At 41.0% G+C, this 20,687-nt stretch overlaps 1 protein-coding gene and 1 non-coding gene across 2 annotated transcripts in view; both read left to right on the top strand.

Moving 5' to 3' along the window:
• Meikin (meiotic kinetochore factor) overlaps positions 1 to 20,687 on the top strand; it is a 43,961-nt gene that overhangs the window by 11,262 nt on the left and 12,012 nt on the right. The window contains exons 6-11 of the mRNA XM_055602729.1: positions 565 to 684; positions 1,891 to 1,930; positions 5,109 to 5,173; positions 5,789 to 5,794; positions 8,194 to 8,264; positions 13,383 to 13,535. Coding sequence (XP_055458704.1) covers positions 565 to 684; positions 1,891 to 1,930; positions 5,109 to 5,173; positions 5,789 to 5,794; positions 8,194 to 8,264; positions 13,383 to 13,535 — 455 coding nt within the window. The remainder of the gene's footprint in view (positions 1 to 564; positions 685 to 1,890; positions 1,931 to 5,108; positions 5,174 to 5,788; positions 5,795 to 8,193; positions 8,265 to 13,382; positions 13,536 to 20,687) is intronic.
• LOC129673199 (small nucleolar RNA SNORA48) lies at positions 18,750 to 18,891 on the top strand. Its single transcript, XR_008719630.1, has one exon. It is a non-coding gene; the product is annotated as a small nucleolar RNA SNORA48 (small nucleolar RNA).

The raw sequence follows: 20,687 nt of genomic DNA on the forward strand, positions 1-20,687 counted from the left end.
TTCGCCTAGCATGCGAGAGGCCATAGGTTCAATCCACAGTCTCCACACATACAAAGAATATCTGATGGTATAATAGTGTGTTGTGACAGTGAATAAGGTACAGGTAGGGATGCGACAAGAATCGCACCATTCATTCATCCATAGCCGAGGCCAAAAAAGCTTAAAACTGATACCAGGTGATAACTAAGACTGGCGTGAGGCTTACTGAACAGAAGAGTACAGAGCATACGAGAGTCAGCCAGTCGTGTGTGCTGCATCCTGCAGCTTAATGACCTCTGGAGCAAACATCTAGATAGAAGACAAGGAAGCAGGACAATTGGACTAGAGCATAGATTCTTATCTTGATGTTATCGTAACTTGTTCTTGTGTTCTGTCAAATCCAGGCCTTCAGTTACCATAGACTAGAATGGGTAAGACCCCAAGTTTGGGAGCAGAGAGAAACCTGTCACTTGTAGGCTTTCCACAGTTTTATGTCATTTAAAAATTTTGAAATCACATTTATTTATTTAGCGCACCCACTGTGCATGTGTGTCTGTGCATACCGTGGTATATTCTGTGTTTTAGATTGGGAGCATCCCTGGCTGGAAGAGTACACGTCCCACAAGAATTCCACTCTCCTAGAAACCAGTAAAGCGGTAGCTGTAGAGAAGGTGCCACAATTTGCAAACCTTTCCGCAATTCTAAGTGAGTTTTTACATTCGTTTTTCTCTGCCATTTGGAAAATCCCTCATCTGTGTTTGAAAATGAAAAGTAGGGTTGCTTTCTCTCCTAAGTGATTTCTAAGCTAAACCTATGAGCTGAGGTTGCTTTTAAAATTTTAGTACATGTGGGTTTATTTTATTGTTTACATTTTATTTATTTATCGGGTGTTCCTGTATGTGTATATGCATGCTTATGTATGCACAATGTATGAGCATTTGCATGTGCCATAGTACACATGTAGAGTTCGGAGAACAACCTGAAGGATTCCTGAGGACCAAATTCACATTGTTATCCTTGGCAGCAAGCACCTTTACTGAGTGAACCATCCTGCCACCCTAATTTTAAAAATTACAATTATTTAATGCTGGATGTGAGTGCATGGACATATATGTGTGCCAAGACATACTTGTAAAGATCAGAGGACAGCTTTTGGGAGTTGGTTCTTTCCTTCCACAACGTGAATTCTAGGGATTGAACTCAGGTCCTTGTGCATACTTGTAAGTACTTTTCTGACTGAGGGTTCTTCCAGCCCAGCTCAGTCTTTTTTGTTAGAGTTGTTTTGTTTGCAGGGCTAGAGACTGAAGCTTGGAGTGTGCTTGGCAAGCTGTCTGCCATGTATTCATCTCCCTGGCCCACCTTAGTTTTTGAGATAGGCTTTCTCACTGTACCTGGAATTCACTGACTCTGCTAAATACATAATAAGGCAGTTGGTGGGTTTTGTAACAGATCAGTCATTGTTTCCTTATATGTAAGATGGGGGATAATAAATTGGTGTGTTTGACTGACTTGATTATTGTAAAAATTCCCAAGATAATAGTTTCAAAAGGTATTCAGAGTATAAAGAACTATCTAAATATTTATGTATCCCTCAATGTATCATAATATTTTTGTTATGTTTTACTTTGATATTTTCAAAATACCTTTGCCTAATTTAAGAGACACATACGAAAAACACCATAAAACAGTCAAACATAAAATCAGAAGTTCTGTCACTGAGTATATTGAAGAGAAATATTTATTTTTATCCAGGATAACTTTAGCTTCAGGTGTGCCTTCAATTCATATCTTTGTCTAATGGATTTTATTTATTTATTTATTTATTTATCTATCTATTTATTTATTTATTTATCTGTCTATTTATTTATTTATCTATTTATCATTTATTTATTTATTTCTCTACTTTGGTAGGTTCCTCTTCAGAAAACTACGAGAAATGCCATAGAAAAATGTAAGGAACTAAAACTTTTGATGTGCTTTTCAAAATTCCATATTGTAAATAATAGTGCTGACTGCCATTCCACAAACTCGGATGAAATTCGTTCATTCAGTGTTTGCTGAGCACTGGAAATTTTCTAATTGCTGGAATATAGTAGGGAGTAAAATCAATTAAAAAGCCGCTGCCCACATCAAGTGCATATTACATTTTGGAGTGACAGACAACAGGCGATATGCTGCTGCAAGCTGTGCGGCAAAGGGTAATACTGAGAAAGATGGAACAAGTGGGCTCTAGGGTGTTGGGGCTGAGGCTTGCTACTTTAAAGTGTGCTGGGGAGGTTGCCATTGGAAAGGCAACATGTGAGCAGTTATCTAAAGGAAAGCAGCTGGGCAAAGAGCACTGTAAGGTAGAAGGATTAGCCAGAGAAGAGCTCTGAGGTAAGAGAAAAGTAAAATTAACAAAATTTGGTGGCGGATGCAATGTTGGGATATGAGAGAAAATGGTCAGGGCTGACTCCACAGTTTTGAGTTAATAGCCCATATGTTAAATAACATTTTGTAAAAGTCAGCCGGTATATTTTTATCTTATCGAAGTTACTTCTCCAAAATTGAATCGGGCTTCATTTTCTGGAAACTTGTCAGTCAAGCATTATTAATTCATGTTGGCTATTAACAGACAGCTTTGGACACCCACTGTAAGTGAGCTGAGTGTAGTCATTTCAAGCTTGTTCTTTCCTACTTTGGTTCTCTCTTAGTCTGGCCTTTTCTAAGCCTATAGAATTGATAGTTTAGTTAGTCCTTGCACGATTGCCAAGCAAAATTGCATCTGCTTAATGCAAGCAGATAGAAAGGTGCTTTTTCCCTGTCTAAATTCATACTAAATAAAAGCAGTATAGGAGGGGAAATATTCAACACTTGTGGATTGCAAAGAATTATCTAATAAGTTGAATTAGACTTCTAATTTCTTAGACTTTTTTGATAATCTCAAAGGAAAAAAAAATCTTTATTCGTTGTGAATTGCCAGAAAGTAGCAAAGCTGTTTTTAAACCCTGTCTGCGGTTCTAACCGTGTGTACTACTCTGTAACACTGAGCGTTTCCATAAGTATACACTGACTACTTAGTTTTATATGTAGTTTTTAAAAGAGAACAGCCTGACCTCTGTTGATCCCTAGGGACAGTATTATTATTTGCGTAATTATTTAAAAAAAAAAAACCACAAAACTGTTCTAGAGGAATTATTGTAAAGGTGGTTCTTATTAAATGATGCTCATATCACTTGATGATGAGGCTCCTCAAAAGAAAGTGATAGGTTTGCTGTGAGGAAGACTGGGGAAATGTGTATTACTGGAGGAAGCATTTGGTTCCAGGCGTGTATGCTGAACTGAGAGTGTTTGTGGGAGAGGCAGGGTCTAAGTTCAAGAGGGTGGCCACAATCTGAACTGTCAAAAGCCTTGAGCGTGGGACTTTTATTGTGTCCCAAAGGTATTGAGAGCCACTGAAAGATTTTCTTTTTATTATTTTTATTAATTATTTTTATTTTTTCACAATGTATTTCATTCTATATCTCATTTGAAGCCCCCTCCCTCAACTTTTCCCAGTCCCACCCTCCCTCCATCTCCTCCCTATCCCCTTCCCCTAGTCCACTGAAAAGGGGGGTTCTCCTCCTCTGCCATATACCCGTAGTGTATCAAGTCTCATCAGGACTGCCTGGATCCTCTTTTCCCGTGGCCTGGCAAGGCCGCATCACCAGGGGCGAGTAATCAAAAAGCAGGTAACTGAGTTCATGACAGACAGCCCCTGCTCCCCGCACTCAGAGGTCCACATGGAGACTGGGCTGCCAATTGGCCATATCTGAGCAGGGGGTCTAGATCCTCTCCATGAATGGTTCTCAGTTGGTGCATCAGTTTCTGCGGGACCCCCCGGCTCAGATCCTTTAGCTTTGTTGATCTTCTTGTGGGGCCCCTGTCTCCTCCATGCCTCTCTAACCCTACCCCCCTTTTCTTCTATAAGATTCCCTGCACTCGGCCCAAAGTTTGGCCATGAGTCTCAGCATCTGCTTCTATCTCCTATTGGGTAGAGTCTTTCAGAGGACCCTCTATAGTAGGCTCCCATCCTGTTTCCTCTCTTCCACCAATTCTGGTGTCTATCCTGTTTGCCATTCTGAATGAGATTTAAGCATCCTTCCTAGGGTCCTCCTTAGTGTTTAGCTTCTTTAGGTCTGTAGATGGCTATCTTATATTATACAGCTAATATCCGCTTATAAGTGAGTGTGTACCACATGTGTCTTTCTGTTTCTGGGGTTACCTCACTCAAAATGATCTTTTCTAGTTCTATCCGTTTGCCTGCAAATTTCATGATTTCCTTTTTATTAATAGCTGAGTAGTATTCCATTGTGTAAATGTACCACAATTTCTGTATCCATTCCTCCATTGAGGGATATATGGGTTGTTTCCAGATTCTAGCTTTTATGCATAAAGCTTCTATGAATATAGTTGAGCAAATGTCCTTATTGAATGGTGGGGGATCTTTTGGGTATATGCCCAGGAGTGGTATAGCTAGATCCTGAGGTAGTGCTATTCCCAATTTTCTGAGAAAGCGCCAGATTGATTTCCAAAGTGGTTGTACAAGTTTGCACACCTACCAGCAATGGAGGAGTGTTCCCCTTTCTACACATCCTCTGCAGCATATGTTTTTACTTGAGGTTTTGATCTTAGCCATTCTGATCGGTGTAAGATGGAATCTTAGAATTGTTTTGATTTGCATTTCCCTGTTGAGTAAGGATGCTGAGCATTTCTTTAAGTGTTTCTTTGGCATTCGGTATTCCTCTGTTGAAAATTCTCTGCTTAGCTCTGCATCCCATTTTTAATTGGGTTATTTGGTTTGTTGGTGTCTAATTTCTTTTTTTTTTTCTCCTTTTTTATGGTGTCCAATTTCTTGAATTCTTTATATATTCTGGATGTTAGCCCTCTATTGGATGTAGGGTTGGTGAAGATCTTTTCCCATTCCATAGGCTGTCGTTTTGTTCTGTTGACAGTGTTTTTGCTTTAAAGAAGCTTTTCAGTTTCACAAGGTCCCATTTAGTAGTTGTAGATCTTAGAGCCTGAGCTCTTGCATCTTTATTTTTAATATAATTTGAGAATAATTGAAAGTTACTGAGATTACAAAATATCACTATTTTTTCTAATTGCAGAGGGATGACATTAGAGACCCAAAATATTTCTCCAGAACTGAAGTATACTTTGAATTTACCATCAGGTAATAATTAATGGTACTAATTATTTACATGATTACATATTTGTTTTTGCTGCAGTTTACCATGTATTAACAAACTAGGTACCCCAGGAAACATTTTAGTTTGGTTGAATTTTAAAAATAAAGATTTGGCGGATGTGGCTTTAATCTCAGCACTCGGGAAGGAGAGGCAGGCAGATCTCTGTGAGTTAGGGACCAGGAGGTCTACACAGCAAGTTCAGGCTCTCCAGGAATGCATAGTCAGACCCCATTTAAAATGAAATAAAGAAAGAAAGAAAAAAGAGAGGAAGGAAGAAAGGAAGGGAGAGAGAGCGAGGGAAAGAAAGAAAGAATATTTATGGAGTTAAATGACTCTTAATTATCCATATGACACCATCATTTGTTCTTATAGAAATATACTGGATACACTCTATACTAGGCATTGTTGCATACCCCAGTGGGAAGTGACACATTTTCTCTGCCATTGTAGGTTAAGTAGTAGAAGAAAGCAATTGAGGATATATGTAACAACTGAAAAATAATGGGATCCGCAAAATGTCTTATATTACTGGCACTGTGTTAATTTAGTTTATTATTGGAATGAACATAACAAGACATTTATGTCTTTATTAGGCTCAGTTGTAGGTCAGATTTTTGTTTTATTTCTTTTTTAACTTCATTTTTATGGTGCTTTGCATACATGTGTTCCTGTGTGTTCCACCTGCATGCAGTGCCTGCATAAGCCAGAAGAAAGTAACAGATTCCTTGGAACTGGAGTTGCAAATGGTTATAAGCTATCATGTGGGTACTGGTAGTCGAACTCAGGTCCCCTGAAAGAACAGCAGCTAGTGCCCTTAACCACTAACCATTTCAGTAGCCCCTATTCTTACAAGTTTTGGAAGCAAAATTGAAGAAGTGTTTCTTCTTCAAGTAATAATTGATTTTTCAAATGTTTATGTGAACCAAACTTAGATGTAAAATCTTCATTTTAAGAAGTTGTTTTGAGAAGGCCAGACTGGTGTACATAGGTTCTGGGACACTCAGAGCTAAATAGTTGAGACCCCGTCTCTAAAAAAAAAAAAAAAAAAAAAAAAAAAAGATCGTGTTCATTCCTGTTATGAACAACAGTGCTCCAGTGACAGAGAATGAGCCCGTAAAGCACAGGTCCTAGGTAGGAGTGGACTGTCTATGCTAGAGGGTTAGCAGTAAGAGAGCAAAGACTGTTATCCTCAAAGGGAACTTTGAAGCTCTCACTTTGCAATAACACAGTCAAGATACTGTGATATTCAATTCTGAAGCTCACAGAGACTGAAGTAACAAGCACAGAGCCTGCTCGGGTTTACGCTAGGTCCTCTGCACATGTTATGGCTGTTAGCTTGGTGGTTTTGTGGGAATTCTAACAGGAACAGATGTATCTCTGACTCTTTTTCCTGTTCTCAGGAATTTTTTTTTAATTGGGTTTCCTTGCCCAGCCTTAATATGAGGGCCTTTGCTCTGTCTTACTGTATCTTGTTTTGTCCTATTTGGCTCTTCTCTTGGAGGCCTAATCTTTTCCGAAGGGAAATGGAGGGGGAGTAGGTTTGGGGGTGGGGGAGAGGAAGTGAAGGAATGCTTGGGAGGAGTGGAGGAAGGGGAAACTGGGATTGGGATGTATTGTGTGAGAAAAGACTCTATTTCCAAAAATAAAAAAATGAAAACAATCCAACAGAGGTCATTGAGGATGGGGTTGGATTTCATTGTTTCAGTTGAATTTAAGAACGTAAAATGTCAAAAAAGATAATGAAGATTTTAAAGCATTTTCAAAAAAAGGGGGGAGGGTGGGGAGATGAAGAAAAAAGGAAGAAAGGGGAAAAAAAGAAAAGAAAAAGATGCCAGTATACAGAAAAAAGGCAAAATGGCTGGTGTACTAGTTTGGTACAAAGCAGTGATTGTTTAAAGTCCCTGATCACAAAAAAATCCCTGCTCTTTTTCCCATAGGCTGAAGTTCCAGAGCGTTACCAGTCCTTTAGTGTAGCCACATAGCAGACTGCCTGCAACTTTTCAACCCCAACAGCTCTGAGACAAGCAGGTGCCAGTAACCGATTAGGAAAGAGAGGGGTGCAGTGACTCCCATTTGTGACTCTTTGCAGCACTCTGAGCGTACCTTGCATTGGGAATAGACCACAATGATTTATTTCTTACACTAAGAAAAGAGGTAATGAAAGAGAAAGTGAAACCTGTGCATGTAGCATGCTTGCTTAGCATGCACACAGCCCTAGGTTAAATCCTGAGCACCAAAAAATAAAATTAAAAAAAAAATGGTCATGGCACAAAAAACAGTCCTGGTTTTACCTAGTTCTTGTCAAATCAAGAGTTTTGCTTTGCAGTGGAAATTATTATTTTAAAAGCGTGATGGTAGAGCAAGTGGTGATTCTGGAATTATATAAGCGTTTGTATTCCTCTTTTTTCGGTATTTCCTCAAATTTTTATGCAAATGCCACTGAGAAAGGATAGAACACATGCCATTTCTCAGGGAAATTTTGGAAAGGATCAAGGTGATCTGACTAATGGTCTAAAAGCCCACGTTTAGAAGCTGGGTGTGTGTAAAGTGCAGACATATGGGAGTCGCTGTGAACATTTAAAGCTGGAGAGCAACATTTCTCCAGCTCTTTGTATATATAGTGTTACCCTCCATAGCCATCCACATACCTACTATCCGGTGGGGTAGGCAACTTTGTACTAAGCTAAAAAGGCTGCTTGAAGAAATGCAATTACAGGTAAGAGGTCATGCAGAAGGAGGGAATATGGAGCACAGGAAAAGTCTGAATAACACTGGCCAGGCCTGAATTTGTTTTAAATGCTGATAGATCCAGGTATAGTGGCAAAAGTCTGAGTTGCTACTCAGGAGACTGAGGCAGGAGAATGGCTTAAGCCTAGGAATTTAAGACCAATCTGGGCAACATAGAAACCAGAAGTTTGGTTTAGTTTTGAATTTGAATTCTCTGTCCTCTGTACTTACATTTAATGGCCAGTTAAAAAGAATCAAACTATGTTTTCATTTGTAGAAAATGCAGCTTCTGAAGTTATATTCGCTGAGAAAAATGGGCCTCTAACTACCAAAAAAACAAAGAAAAAAGCAAGTATTGAAGCTGGATAACTATGCAAATTATTGCACTAATAAAAGATCTGATTTTAATTAACACATATAAAAATTATTTCCTATATACTTAAGGCAATAGAAAAAGCATTTAGAATACAAGAATTATTCAGTTATGTAATATACAAATAAGAAATTTACTCTGTAGCCAAAGCAGCATTTTATGATGAAAACTATAGTAGGTTACACCTAGAATATGAAGTTCTCTGGGGAAGACTTTAAATTAATCAAGACTTTATTAATTTTATCATTTAAAAAAAGACTTATTTATTATGTATACAGTGTTCTGCCTACATGTATTCCTGCATGCCAGAAGAGGGCACTAGATCTCATTACAGATGGCTGTGAGCCACCATGTGGGTGCTGGGAATTGAACTCAGGACCTCTGGAAGAGCAGCCAGTTTTCTTAACCTCTGAGCCATTTCTCCAGCCCTAATTCTATCATTTTTTATATAACTCCAGTCAAATAAATAGTTGTTTTGTTTGTTTACATCCTTCTTTGATGGTATCTATTTCATAGATTAAAAAACAGGCTTTTATTGTCATCATTTTTTAGTAGTTTGTGGCAAGTCAAGATCTTAAATTGCTTTTCTTTCTATTGTATAGATTAGAGAATAAATTGGAAAAAGGCAAACAGGGCGACTATCTGTAAGAAATTATAAAGATTTTTGGTGAGAGATTTTGTGTTAGCTTTAATTAGGGTATTTTATAGGAGAGATTGAGAGATATGCCTGGATTGCAGATAATTTTGCCTATAGAGTTAACAGATTGATATAGAAGATGGAGAGAAAATATTGAGAAAGACTTCTAAGCTTTGTCCTGTGCAGCTGGTTGATAAAGATGTTATTGGAGGGGCTGGATTAAGTGCTTGGTATGGAAACACAGGAATCTAAATTTTAATCCATAGAACACATGTAAAATTAGGTTCACTGGCATATCCCTGTAATTCCAGTCCTGGGGAGGCAGAATCGAGAGGATCCCTGAGGCTTGCTGGTCAGCCAGACTATCCAGTGCAATGAGCTCCTGGATCAGTGAGAAACTTGGTCTCAAAAATAATTTCAGGAACAATTGAGGAAGACACTGGATGTCAGCATGTGTGTATACAGGTAGACATGTGCCTGCACACAACACACATACACATGTAATGGTGCTACTTGATGTTATAGGAATGATATAAGAGTTCCGAGGGTACATGAAGATTGAGATGTTGAAAGGGCCGTTGGTATGAACATGCTTGATATTAGAGTTATTTGCAAAGACACAGAAATATTTGAAACTACTTGGTCAAGAGTATCTATAGAATCTGGGAAGAGGAGGATCCAGGAGCAATCAAGCACTAGTACTCATGATAGTTTGGGTTTGCAAAAGAATGAACAAGTAAATCAGTGCATCAGTGTAGAGAGCCAAGACAACATGAATACACTCAATTGATCTTTCGCAAGTAGATCTTACTTAAGCGAAGAAAGTAAACAGAGGAAAATTATCTTTTTACAGATGACGATTGGATAATTGTATATCCACGTGCAAAAAACTGTGCCAAGAAACAGATGATACACATTTTACAAGAATTAGCTCACATGTATAAAATGCAAAACTGTAAAGCTTTTAGAAAATAACGGGAGGAAATCTAGGTGACCTGGGATGCGGCAATGAATTTTTAAATACAACACCACAGCATCAAAGGCATAATGCACAAAAGAAAGCATTTGTAACTATAATTCATCAAAATTGATACCTGATCAGATCAATGCAAGCCAGTGTTAAGAAAGATAAGACAAGTCTCACATTTCTAAAAGGTGCATATGATGGTAATCCAAAAACACACAAAGAACTTACAAATGTCAAGAATGAAGATGAAATAATGGACAAATGATCTGAGCAGATACGTCTCTTAAAGAAGGTATGCAGATGACAAGAAGTGTGTTAAAAGTTGATTGTCATCACATGCTCATAGAAAATTGCAAATAAAGCACACAATAGAATGTCCCAAATCTAAAACACTGATAGTGCCAAATCCTGCTGTAGCTGCATAGTAACAGGTGCACTTAGTCATTGCTGAGAGGCTGCGTGTGACACAGCCACACTGGAAGACAAGTTGTGCCAGTGGTTCATCAAGCACAAAGAGGAGCTGAAGACCAAAGAGCAGCAGCAGAAGTAGCAAAGGCAATAATCTACAAGACCTGGGGTGGGGTTGGGGAACGGATCCTAAAGGGAAATAGTAGAAAAGAAGAAAAGAGTAGCAATCAAATAGAGAGGCAGGATCTCAAAAAGCCTTTTTACTTAAAAAACAACACCAAAAAACCTGAATATATCAGATGACTTTTGAGGACTACTAAAAATGATGGACAGGAAGATGGGAGTATAGCATTGAAATTCACCCAGTGGGCAGCTGGAGCCCTCCATGGCCTAGAGACCTTGTTAAACTTGACTCGAATTTCAAATGTTTGTCTAAAAGCACTAAGAGGAGCAAAGTAAGTGGAGGAGAAATGGAAGAGAAAGAGAAACAGAAGGATGTGGGCACAATGAAGAGAGGCAGAACTGGAGACTCAAGGGCAGTGAGGAACAGCCTGCTGTGAGGAGCCAGTGAGGAGCCATGGTGGGGTCTTGGCCTGTGCTGCCACCATGTCTGGGTCTGTGGCCCTGCAGCAGCAGGGGTATGTTACCACCAAAGGCCTGCTACCCTGGAACATGTGATGTCTGGGTGGTTCCATCCCTCACCTGGGAATCATGGGAGATTTGTCCTTGGGGGCATGAGAGTAGAAGATACAAGCGAAGGAGACCTGTCCCTGTTCCTTATCTTCTGTGTAGTAGCATGGACAAGGGAGAGATACCCTCCAACCCCTTTGTCCCTCACCACCTATGGCAGGCAGATGACCTGGCCCTGGGGGTCATGAAATGTGGCATCAGAGAATGTGGCATATCTATACAATAACATATTACCCAGCAGTCAAAAACAAATGAAGCATTGATACATACTGAACCATGGATGAACTCTGAACACAGTATGCTACCTGAAAGAAGCAAGTCACAGAAGAGCACACACTATATGATTCCATTTATAGGAAATACCCAGCATGGAAAATATATAAAGACAGAATTAAAGAAAAGGTTACTTAGTATTGGTGTAGTGGGAATGGAAATTTGTCACTAATATGAGACTTTGGGAACAAAATGTTCTAAAATTAGATTTAGTGATGACTGCATGACCCTAAAAATACCCTTAATATACTGAATTTCATAGTTAAGTGAACTTTAGGGCATGTTATTTGTATCTCAGTAAAATTGTTTAAGAAGCAGTATGTTATTTTTAAATGTCCTTATCATATTGAAGAGAGAAGTCCTAGAGAAGATGAGAAGGCATCAGTCTAGAATTTAAGCATGTGTACTGGCCTTTGTCAGAGGGGCTATTTCCATTGTGGTGCATTTGTAGATGTAGTCTGAAAGGGCTGAATTTGCACTTAAAGATGCACATCCAATACTCTATCTTTAAATTGTTAATAATTTTTAAACAAGAGCCTCACATTTTGTACTGAGCCCTGAAGTTTTTGAGTCTTGGGTGGCATCCTGTCGGATGGTTACTGTTGTTGCACGAGTATGTGGTGAAAGATTTTCAGCTGAAAATCGTCAAGGGAAGAAGTCGGGTCTAAGGAAAATAGAGCACGTATGAAATAGTCACAAGAAGCTAGACGAATGTAGTATAGTTGCTTGTTGAGTCTGTGATTTTCCAGGTTACACAGTTCTACCAATGTTCAGTTGCACTGGCAGTACAGAGGATAGGGAGGTGAGGGCTTGTCTGAGGCTGAAGGTTTGTCAGGCATCTGGGATAGAAGGAGGAGGGAGAAGAAACTAATTATACTGATGGATAGTGTGACTACATATAAAGAAGACTAAAGCAGGCCTGTGGTGAAGACACAATAGCAGGATCAGTGAACTAAAGATTTTAACAAGGAGAACACATTATCTCTTGAAGACACTTAGAGATTAGGAGGGTGTAGGAAGCTGTCTGATACAGTTTGTATTGAAGATGAGGGCTAGGCTTTTGATGGTGACATGACTGAAGTAGCATGAGGGAAAAAGCAACCCAGAAGTCAAGGAACTGAGAGGACAGTTGTGTATGCCAACTGCTTTGTTAGTGAAACTGTTTAGAATGATGCCAAGACTGAAAGAGGCATCTGTTTTTCAAGGACTAAAATTTTTAGAGAAAGGAAGTCAGTTGAGGCTGTTGCATGCTTTGCTCTTGACTATATTCTCTCATTTATTTGTTCCCATGGCCTATACATTCCTTAGCTCCTTCCTTCCCCCTATTCTGCCATCCTCTTCATTTCCCCACCCAACTTAAAATCCTCAAAATTAGATCACCACAATCTAATTTATGTAAAATTTAAATCTCACCTCCCTACTTATGTTTTACATGCTTGTATTTTAAGTACTTTTATATAAATAATTATGAAACCAAGAACCAAGTCCATAGCTGGAGTCACTGACATGTGTAATATTTAACATAGGAATTAGATAACAAAACAACACACTTTGTGATGGTTAATATGTCCTAATGTTAAGAGGATTTTTCTTTTGTTTTAGGGGATGTGGTTTCTTAAATACAGATTATTACATAATAAAGACAATAATACATATATTTATTATTTTCCATAGTATAAGATTAGATATTGGCAAACAGATCTCATAATTTATTGTGTTTTTACAAAAACATTATTTGGGTTTCTAGCTCCTTTTTACCCAAGTTCTGACCCCTACTGCCACTGACTGAGCCATATTTCCAACCTTGTAAAACACCATGTTATTGCCTTAAATGTGGTAGAACTGAGGAGTTCAACCTATTTTGTCTTTTACCAGATTTTTCATTTAAATATATGGAACACGTTACTTTTTAAGCACATATCAGGCTTTGGGTTCTTTTGTTTTACAGTGCTAGAGATATATGCCTGTCGCCTTAAGACATGCTTTTCCTTGGAAAATCATTTATCTTCAACTTTAATTTTTTTTCAATTACCTGAAGAAGTTAATTGAACACCTGAGAAGGAGTAGGAATGCTTTCTAGCATTGTGAATTATATTTCATATTGTGAATGTATTTCAGCCTGAAAAAGAATCAGAAGATCGAGGTCCACGTGTTCCAACAAAGTTTAGTTCTGGTGTTCTAGGTGGCAAGGCTCTGCTCTCTCCTCACAGTTCCACTCTTGACATTGCAGTCAGGAATGTTCTTCTCCCTCAGCCCCTGGAGCACATGTTGGTAAGTCCTGGCATTTTATTAACTCATAATTCTTAGAAAGACTGTAAAATATACTCCTTATGAAGATTTAGGAACGTGCCACACAATTTCTTAGCAAATACAGAGAAAATGAGGTGCAGCTAAATTCTATAATCGCATGCAAGCTAATGCTTCTGAAAGTGAACTGAGGGTTGACAGTTGGGTCATTGGGACCCCTGCAAACAGATTCTGAGACATAATTAGGAGCTCAAATGTCTGATTGGAGCAGATGGTACCTGAAAAAAGAAATAAGGGAGGGATTGGACCCTTACTGCCTGGATCCAATGGGGAGTTCTGAGGCAAAGCCTCACCCAAGTCTAGATTGTGCTGTTGTGCTCAGGACTTGGCTGGAGACTGAGATGATGGCCTCATCTTGACAGCAGATGCAGGTCCTAAGATGCTGTAGCTTGGTTAGTGCTAAACACACCCCTTTGCAGCATGACAACAGGTTCTTTGTTGAAAGAAATCTGAGCAGAGCCCCCAGAGGCTGCCAGAATGGTGGTAGAGCTTGCTTGCCGAGTGTCTTCTCTCCAGGGTCTACATGTTCTGTCTGCATATACTCTTTGTAATCCTTGCTCACCAATCCTCAAGGTAGACTAGTCCTCATTGTTCAGATAAAGAAATTAAAAGTACATAGCTAATAAGTTAGAGTTAACATATTCAGAAACAAGCAAATATACCCATAAGTTTTTTATGACAATTTTCTTCATAATTCATTCTAGATTAGTTTATTCCAACTAGTTTAAATAGATACATCAAAAGAAAAATAGAGTGAAAGAAAAGTAACAGTGGAATAAAACTAGCACAGACTTGACTATGATTTTCAGTTTTATCTTAGCATTTGAGTTCCAGATCAAAACTTAGCTTTGCGTGGCAGTCACCTATTCGAAAGAGAGACTTACTGTAGAGGCATGGTGGGTTTATGGAAGCCAAGATTTAGGAGGGCAGCTGATCGCTGGAAATAAAGCTACCTACCTCTGTTGCTCTGCCTGTCTGTCACTCAGCTTTGCTTTTCTACCTGTTTCTTCTTTGTTGCCTGTGTTTTGTCTCCTTCAGTGTCCATTTGTCTCTCTCTGATTCCTATCTCTGTCTTATTACCTGTCTCCCTGATCCACACTATCCCTGTTTTTTTGTGGCCCTGTATGTCTGTATCTATCTCTATCTCTCTATTCATTTTACATCTCGCTGGTAGCCCCCTTTCTCCTCTCCTCCTGGTCCCAATCTCCCTTTCTCTTCCCCCATCCCTCCTTCCCTATTCCTTAGAAAAGGGGAGCCCCCACCCAACCACCCAGTTCATTAAGTTCCATCAGGAATGAGCTTATACTCTTCCCCTGAGGCCTGGTGAGGTAGACCCGCCAGGAGGAGTAATCAAAAAGCAAGCAACAGAGTCCATGTCAGAGTCAGCCTAGGTTCCCCTTACTAGGGAACCCAGATGAGCCCTGAGCTGCCCATCTGCTACATCTGTGTTAGGGGACCTAGGTCCAGTCTATGCATAGTCCTTGATTGGTGCTTCAGTCTCCGCAAGCCCCCTGGCCCAGGTTAGTTGGCTCTGTCGGTCTTCTTGTAGAGCGCCTATCACCTCCAGGTCCTTCTATCTATCCTACTTTTTCACAAGACTTCCCACACTTTGCCCAATATTTGGCTCTAAGTCTCTGCATCTGTTTTGATCTGTTACTGGGTGGAGCCTTTTAGAGTACAGTTATGCTAGGCTCCTGTCTGTGAGTATAGCAGAGTATCATTATTAGTGTCAGGCGTAGTCTCTCTCCTATGGGTGGGTCTCAGCTTGGAACAGGCATTTGGTTGAATTTTCCCTCAATCTCTGCTCTGTCTTTATCCCTGCACATTTTATAGGCAGGGTAAATTTTGGGTTAAATTTTTTGTGGGTAGGTTGGTTTTCCCCTCCCTCCACTAGGAGTTCTGTCTAATCTAGGGCATTCTCTTCAGTCTCTGTGATGCCTGCTACTAGAAATCTCAGCTAGACTCGCCCCCATATTCTCCCAGAAGCCTACCCTGTCTTTGGTCTCCAGCTTACCACAGAGATCTCCCCATCCACAGTTTCTCTTCTCTCTGTCGGCCCTCTGTCCTCTCACCCCCACTCACCCAGGTCTGGTCTCCACCCTCATTTCTCTGTGCTCCTTCTCTTGCCTAGTTTTCATTCTTTCTAAACACTTCTGCTGTCTATACTATTTCCCCTTCTGAGTAAGATTTAAGTACCCTCCCTTTGGTCCTTCTTGTTATTTATCTTCTTTGGATCTATGAATTATCGTATTTTTTATCCTGTATTGTATGGCTAACATCTTTTTATAAGTGAGTACATACCATGTGTATCTTTCTGGGTCTGTGTTACTTCACTCAGGATGATCTTTTCTAGTTCCATCCATCCATTTGCCTGCAAATTCATAATTTTCTTGTTTTTAATAGCTGAGTGGTATTCCATTGTGTAAATGTACCACACTTTCTTTATCCATTCTTTGGTTGAGGGATATCTAGGTTGTTTCCAGATTCTGACTATTACAAATAACTGGATATCTATGTGTAGAAAAATGCAAATAGATCCATATTTATCACCCTGCACAAAACTCAAGTCTAAGTGGATCAAAGACCTCAACATAAAACCAGATTATTAAATATCTTAGAAGAGAAAGTGAGGAAGAGCCTTGAACTCTTTGGCATAGGAGACAACTTCCTGAACAGAACACTACAGCTCAGGCTCTGAGATCAACAATTAATAAATGGGACCTTTTGAAACTGAAAAATTTCTGTAAAGCAAAGGGCACTATCAATAAAGTGAAACAGCAGTCCACAGATTGGAAAAAAAAAAATCTTCACCAATTCTACATCTGACAAAGGGCTAACAACTAAAATATATAAAGAGCTCAAGAAGTTAAACACCAAGAAATCAAATAAGTCAATTAAAAAAATAGGGTACAGAGCTAAACAGAGAATTCTTAACAATGGAATCTTGAATGCCTGAGAAGCACTTAAAGAATTGTCCAATGCATGAACTCAGGGTTGTCTCTTTGATCACCTCTACCTGAAGGGGGAACAGCCTTACCAGTTCACAGAGGAAGACAAAGAAGCCAGTCCTGATGAGACCTGATAGAAGAGGGTCAGATGGAAAGGGAGGAGGACCTCCCCTATCAGTGGACTGGGAGAGGGGCCTAGGAGAAGAAGAGGGAGGGATTGTGGGATTGGAAGGGAATGGGGGGAGTGGGCTACAACTGGGATACAAAGTGAATAAACTGTAATTAATAAAAGTAAAATAAATTTAAAAAAAGAATTGTCCAATGTTCTTAGCCATCAGGGAAATGCAAATCAAAACAACTCTGAGATTCCATTTATACCTCTCAGAATGTCTAAGATCAAAACTTCAAGTGACAGCACATGCTGGTAAGGATGTGGAGAAAGGGGAACAAACTTCCACAACCATTTGGAAATCGATCTGGCACTTTCTCAGAAAACTGAGAATAGTTCTACCTCAAGACCCAGCTATATCACTCTTGGGTATATACCCAGGATACTCTACCAAAAGATATTCTACCATACAACAAGGACATTTGCTCAACTATGTTTTTTTCTCTTTATCTTTCTGTTCAGTTTCTATTGTTGTCTGTCTTCTCTCTTCTCAATCAACTTCTTTTTTTCCCCTCTTGCTCTCTTCAAGCTTTCCTCTCCTTCTGTGCCCTTACCTCTCAAATTTTCCCTTTCATTTCTCTTCTTCTCTCCACTCCCACTTTGTTTAGCTGAGTCTTTCCATTAAAAAGTATATTAAAATATAGGATAAAAACTTGAATAACAATAATATTAAGCATAATACATTTATAAACTTACTAATACATATCAAACTGAATCATGTGTCATCATTGTAACTGTTTAATGATGTTTTAAATTTTTTAATGTTTATGTATGTGTCTTGTGTGAGCTTATGCATGTCATGGAATTACATTTTTCAGCTGTTTGGGAATATTCTGATTTTAACAAGTTCTTAAACTAGATTTACATAATCTCTCCTAATAACTATTTAATAACTATTTACATTTACGTTAATAAATAGCAAACTTTCATAAAAGACCCCACCATGAAAATACTGAGTACTGTAATAGATTAGGAACATTACTGATAAAGATTCAGGATGTACTGGTCCTAGCAGGATCTTCACCACTATATTTAAGTTCTTTGGGTATATGTGATGGTCATCAACTTGATAAGACCTAGAATCATCTAGAAGACAGGTCTATGGCCATGTCTGTGAGGGATTGGTATAGATTAGGTTAATGGTGGTAGAAAGACCCACCCTGAATGTGAGTGCTAACAGTCTATGTGCTGGGGTCCTGGACTGCACAGAGAAGATCCTAAAGGCTAAACACAAGTGCTTTCTCACCTCATCCCTTTCTGCTTCCTCATGGTGGAGGCAACATGACCAGCTTCTGCCAATATGCCTTCTCCAAATGGTGAATTTGTACCCTTGGACCATGAGCCAAAAGGAACATGTCCCCTCTTAATTACTTCTTTTATTTATTTGTTTGTTTGTTATTAATTATGATTTATTCACTTTGTATCCCACCTGTAGCTTCCTCCTTTTTCCTGTCCCAATCCTACCCTCCCTTCCTCTTCTCCACCCATGCCTCTCCCCCAGGCCACTGATAGGAGAGGTCCTCCTCCCCTTCCTTCTGATCCTAGTCTATCAGGTCTCATCAGGAGTGGCTGCATTGTCTTCCTCTGTTTGAGGTGATCAAAGAGCCAGCCATTGAGTTCATATCAGAGGCAGTCCCTGTTCCCATTACTAGGGAACCCACTTGGACACTGAACTGCCATGGGCTACATCTGTTCAGGGGTTCTAGGTTATCTCCATGAATGGTCCTTGGTTGGAGTATCTCAGAAAAGATCCCTGTGCCCAGACTTTTTGGTTCTGTTGCTCTCCTTGTGGCACTCCTTTCCTCTCCAGGCCTTTCTGTCTCCTTCTTTCATAAGATTCCCTGCACTCTACCCAAAGTTTGACTATGAGTCTCAGCATCTGCTTTGATACCCTGCAGGGTAGAGCCTTTCAGAGGCCCTCTGTGGTAGGCTCCAGTCCTGTTCCCTGTTTTCTCCCTCTTCTGATGTCCATCCTCTTCTTATCTGACATTTTGGCAGAGTAGTGAGACAATTTACAGCATTTAAATTAAAATAATGAAATTATATTTAAAAAGTCTCCCCTCCCCCAGCAATGGGTAAAGAGACACATGTTGATGGTGTTGCTCTTCTACCAGGCAGGGGCAGAGCAGACAGCAGTCCTCTGTTCATCGAAGCTTGGTGCCTGGCTTGGTGGCCAAGGCAATTTCATGCCTACGACACATAAAATTCAAATCAAATCAAATCCAGGTGGTGCCACATGGAGAAGGAAGACAAACAGACCTGTATTCATTCCACCATGCCATGTGGTGTGGGTGGGGAAAGACACCCACAGACCTGCCCTTCACCCCACAGCTCAGAAGGACCTTAGACACACAGAGCCCCGCCTACCACCACCACCAGACAGCGCAGCAAGGAAGGCAGACAGAGACCTGTGGCCCACTGCACCATCCACAGACCTCCTCTCCCATACATAGCACAGGCAGGCCGTAGACACCCGCTTGCCAGAGGATGTCACCTAGGGGCAGGTCAGCTGCGTGGAGCCACCACCATGTGCGAGTGTGTAGTGGACAGATAGGAGAGAAAGAGAAGTGGAGCAGCCTGTGCATTATGAAAAGAGATGGAACTGAAGACTTGAAGGTGGAGAGGAGCAGCTTGTTGTGAGTGGCCATCCCTGCCACCTGGGGCTATGGTGAGATCCCAGCCCAAGCTGCCGCTGAGGGCCACGTCTGGGTCTGTGGCTACCAGTGGCAGGGGTCAGTGTCCATGTCCATGGCTCATATTACCACGAGAGAACATGGGGATGTCCCTGGTCGGGGCAGCCTCCGGACACCACATGGATGTTCAGGGCCTGTGCAGGACTGACCCTGCCCACGCTGCGGCACACTGCAGTGCTGGCTCCATCTCTTACCGGTGGCGGCCCTCAGCAGAGTGCGCCCTGTGCCTTGCCCAGGCAGCACGGTGGAGCTGGCCCTCGTGGCGGGGCCATGGGCGAGCTGGCCTCTAGGGCATAAGAACGGGAGAGCTGACGCCAGTGATTGGGAAAGCTGCCCACGGGGTCATAAGCACAGGAGAGCTATCCCTGCCCCTTACCAGCTGCAGCACTTGGGAGAGCAAGCCCTACAACCTCCCCTGGACAGCATAGCAGCGTGAGCCCGGTGAGCCGGCCGAGCATGTGAGTGTAGAGAGCTGGCTATGCCTCTCCTCTGCCATGAGGTGACCTGGGCAGGGGGAGATGCTCTTTACCCTTTTGCCCCATGTTACCAGAGGTCCCCAGGAGAGCTGACTCTGGGGTCATGAGAGAGCCAATAAGCTGGCCTCGCCAGCTGCAGCACTCTGAGAGTGGGCCCCGCACCTCACCTGTGAGGCACAGTAGGGCCGGCCTTGGTCCAGAGGATGTGGGTGAAGGGCACTGGTGAGATAGCGGGGGAAGCTATCCCGGACCCTCTTAGACTGCAGCACTTGGGAAAGTGGATCCTATGCCTTGATTGGGCAGCACGGTGGAGCTGACCATGCTTTCTGCTGCTGGGAGCACTGGGTGGCCCAGCGGGAGCAGTCCTGGAAAGCTTGCCCTGGTGGTACAGATAAAGGAGAGACAGTGGGTTGACCAGCTTAGCTACCGCTCAGGCCCAGAGCCAGGGCTCTGAGTTGGCCTACCCAAAATCTACATCATCTGTGAATGGTTGGGACGAGTGAAAGGGCCAGTTATGCTGATCCAAAGCTGCAGGATATCTATGACCCGGCAACAACCGAATAACCGGGAGGAATACTGTTGAGGATCCAAGACTGATGGTGTCACAGAAGTCAGAGACCTTGAACCAGACCAATGATTCACCAATGATAAAAATTTGCAAGTGAAGATGTATGGGCAGAGGGATATATTGTGGGACACACTGTGACATACTACAGCTTCCATGATGAGCTTTTTTTATGCTTTGTTTTTTGTTGGTTGGTTGGTTGGTTGGTTGATTTGTTGGTGTGTGTGTGTGTGTGTGTGTGTGTGTGTGTGTGTGTGTGTGTGTG

This window comes from Psammomys obesus, unplaced genomic scaffold (assembly GCF_907164565.1).
Source record: "Psammomys obesus unplaced genomic scaffold, mPsaObe1.curated_primary_1811, whole genome shotgun sequence".
Classification (NCBI taxonomy): domain Eukaryota; kingdom Metazoa; phylum Chordata; class Mammalia; order Rodentia; family Muridae; genus Psammomys; species Psammomys obesus.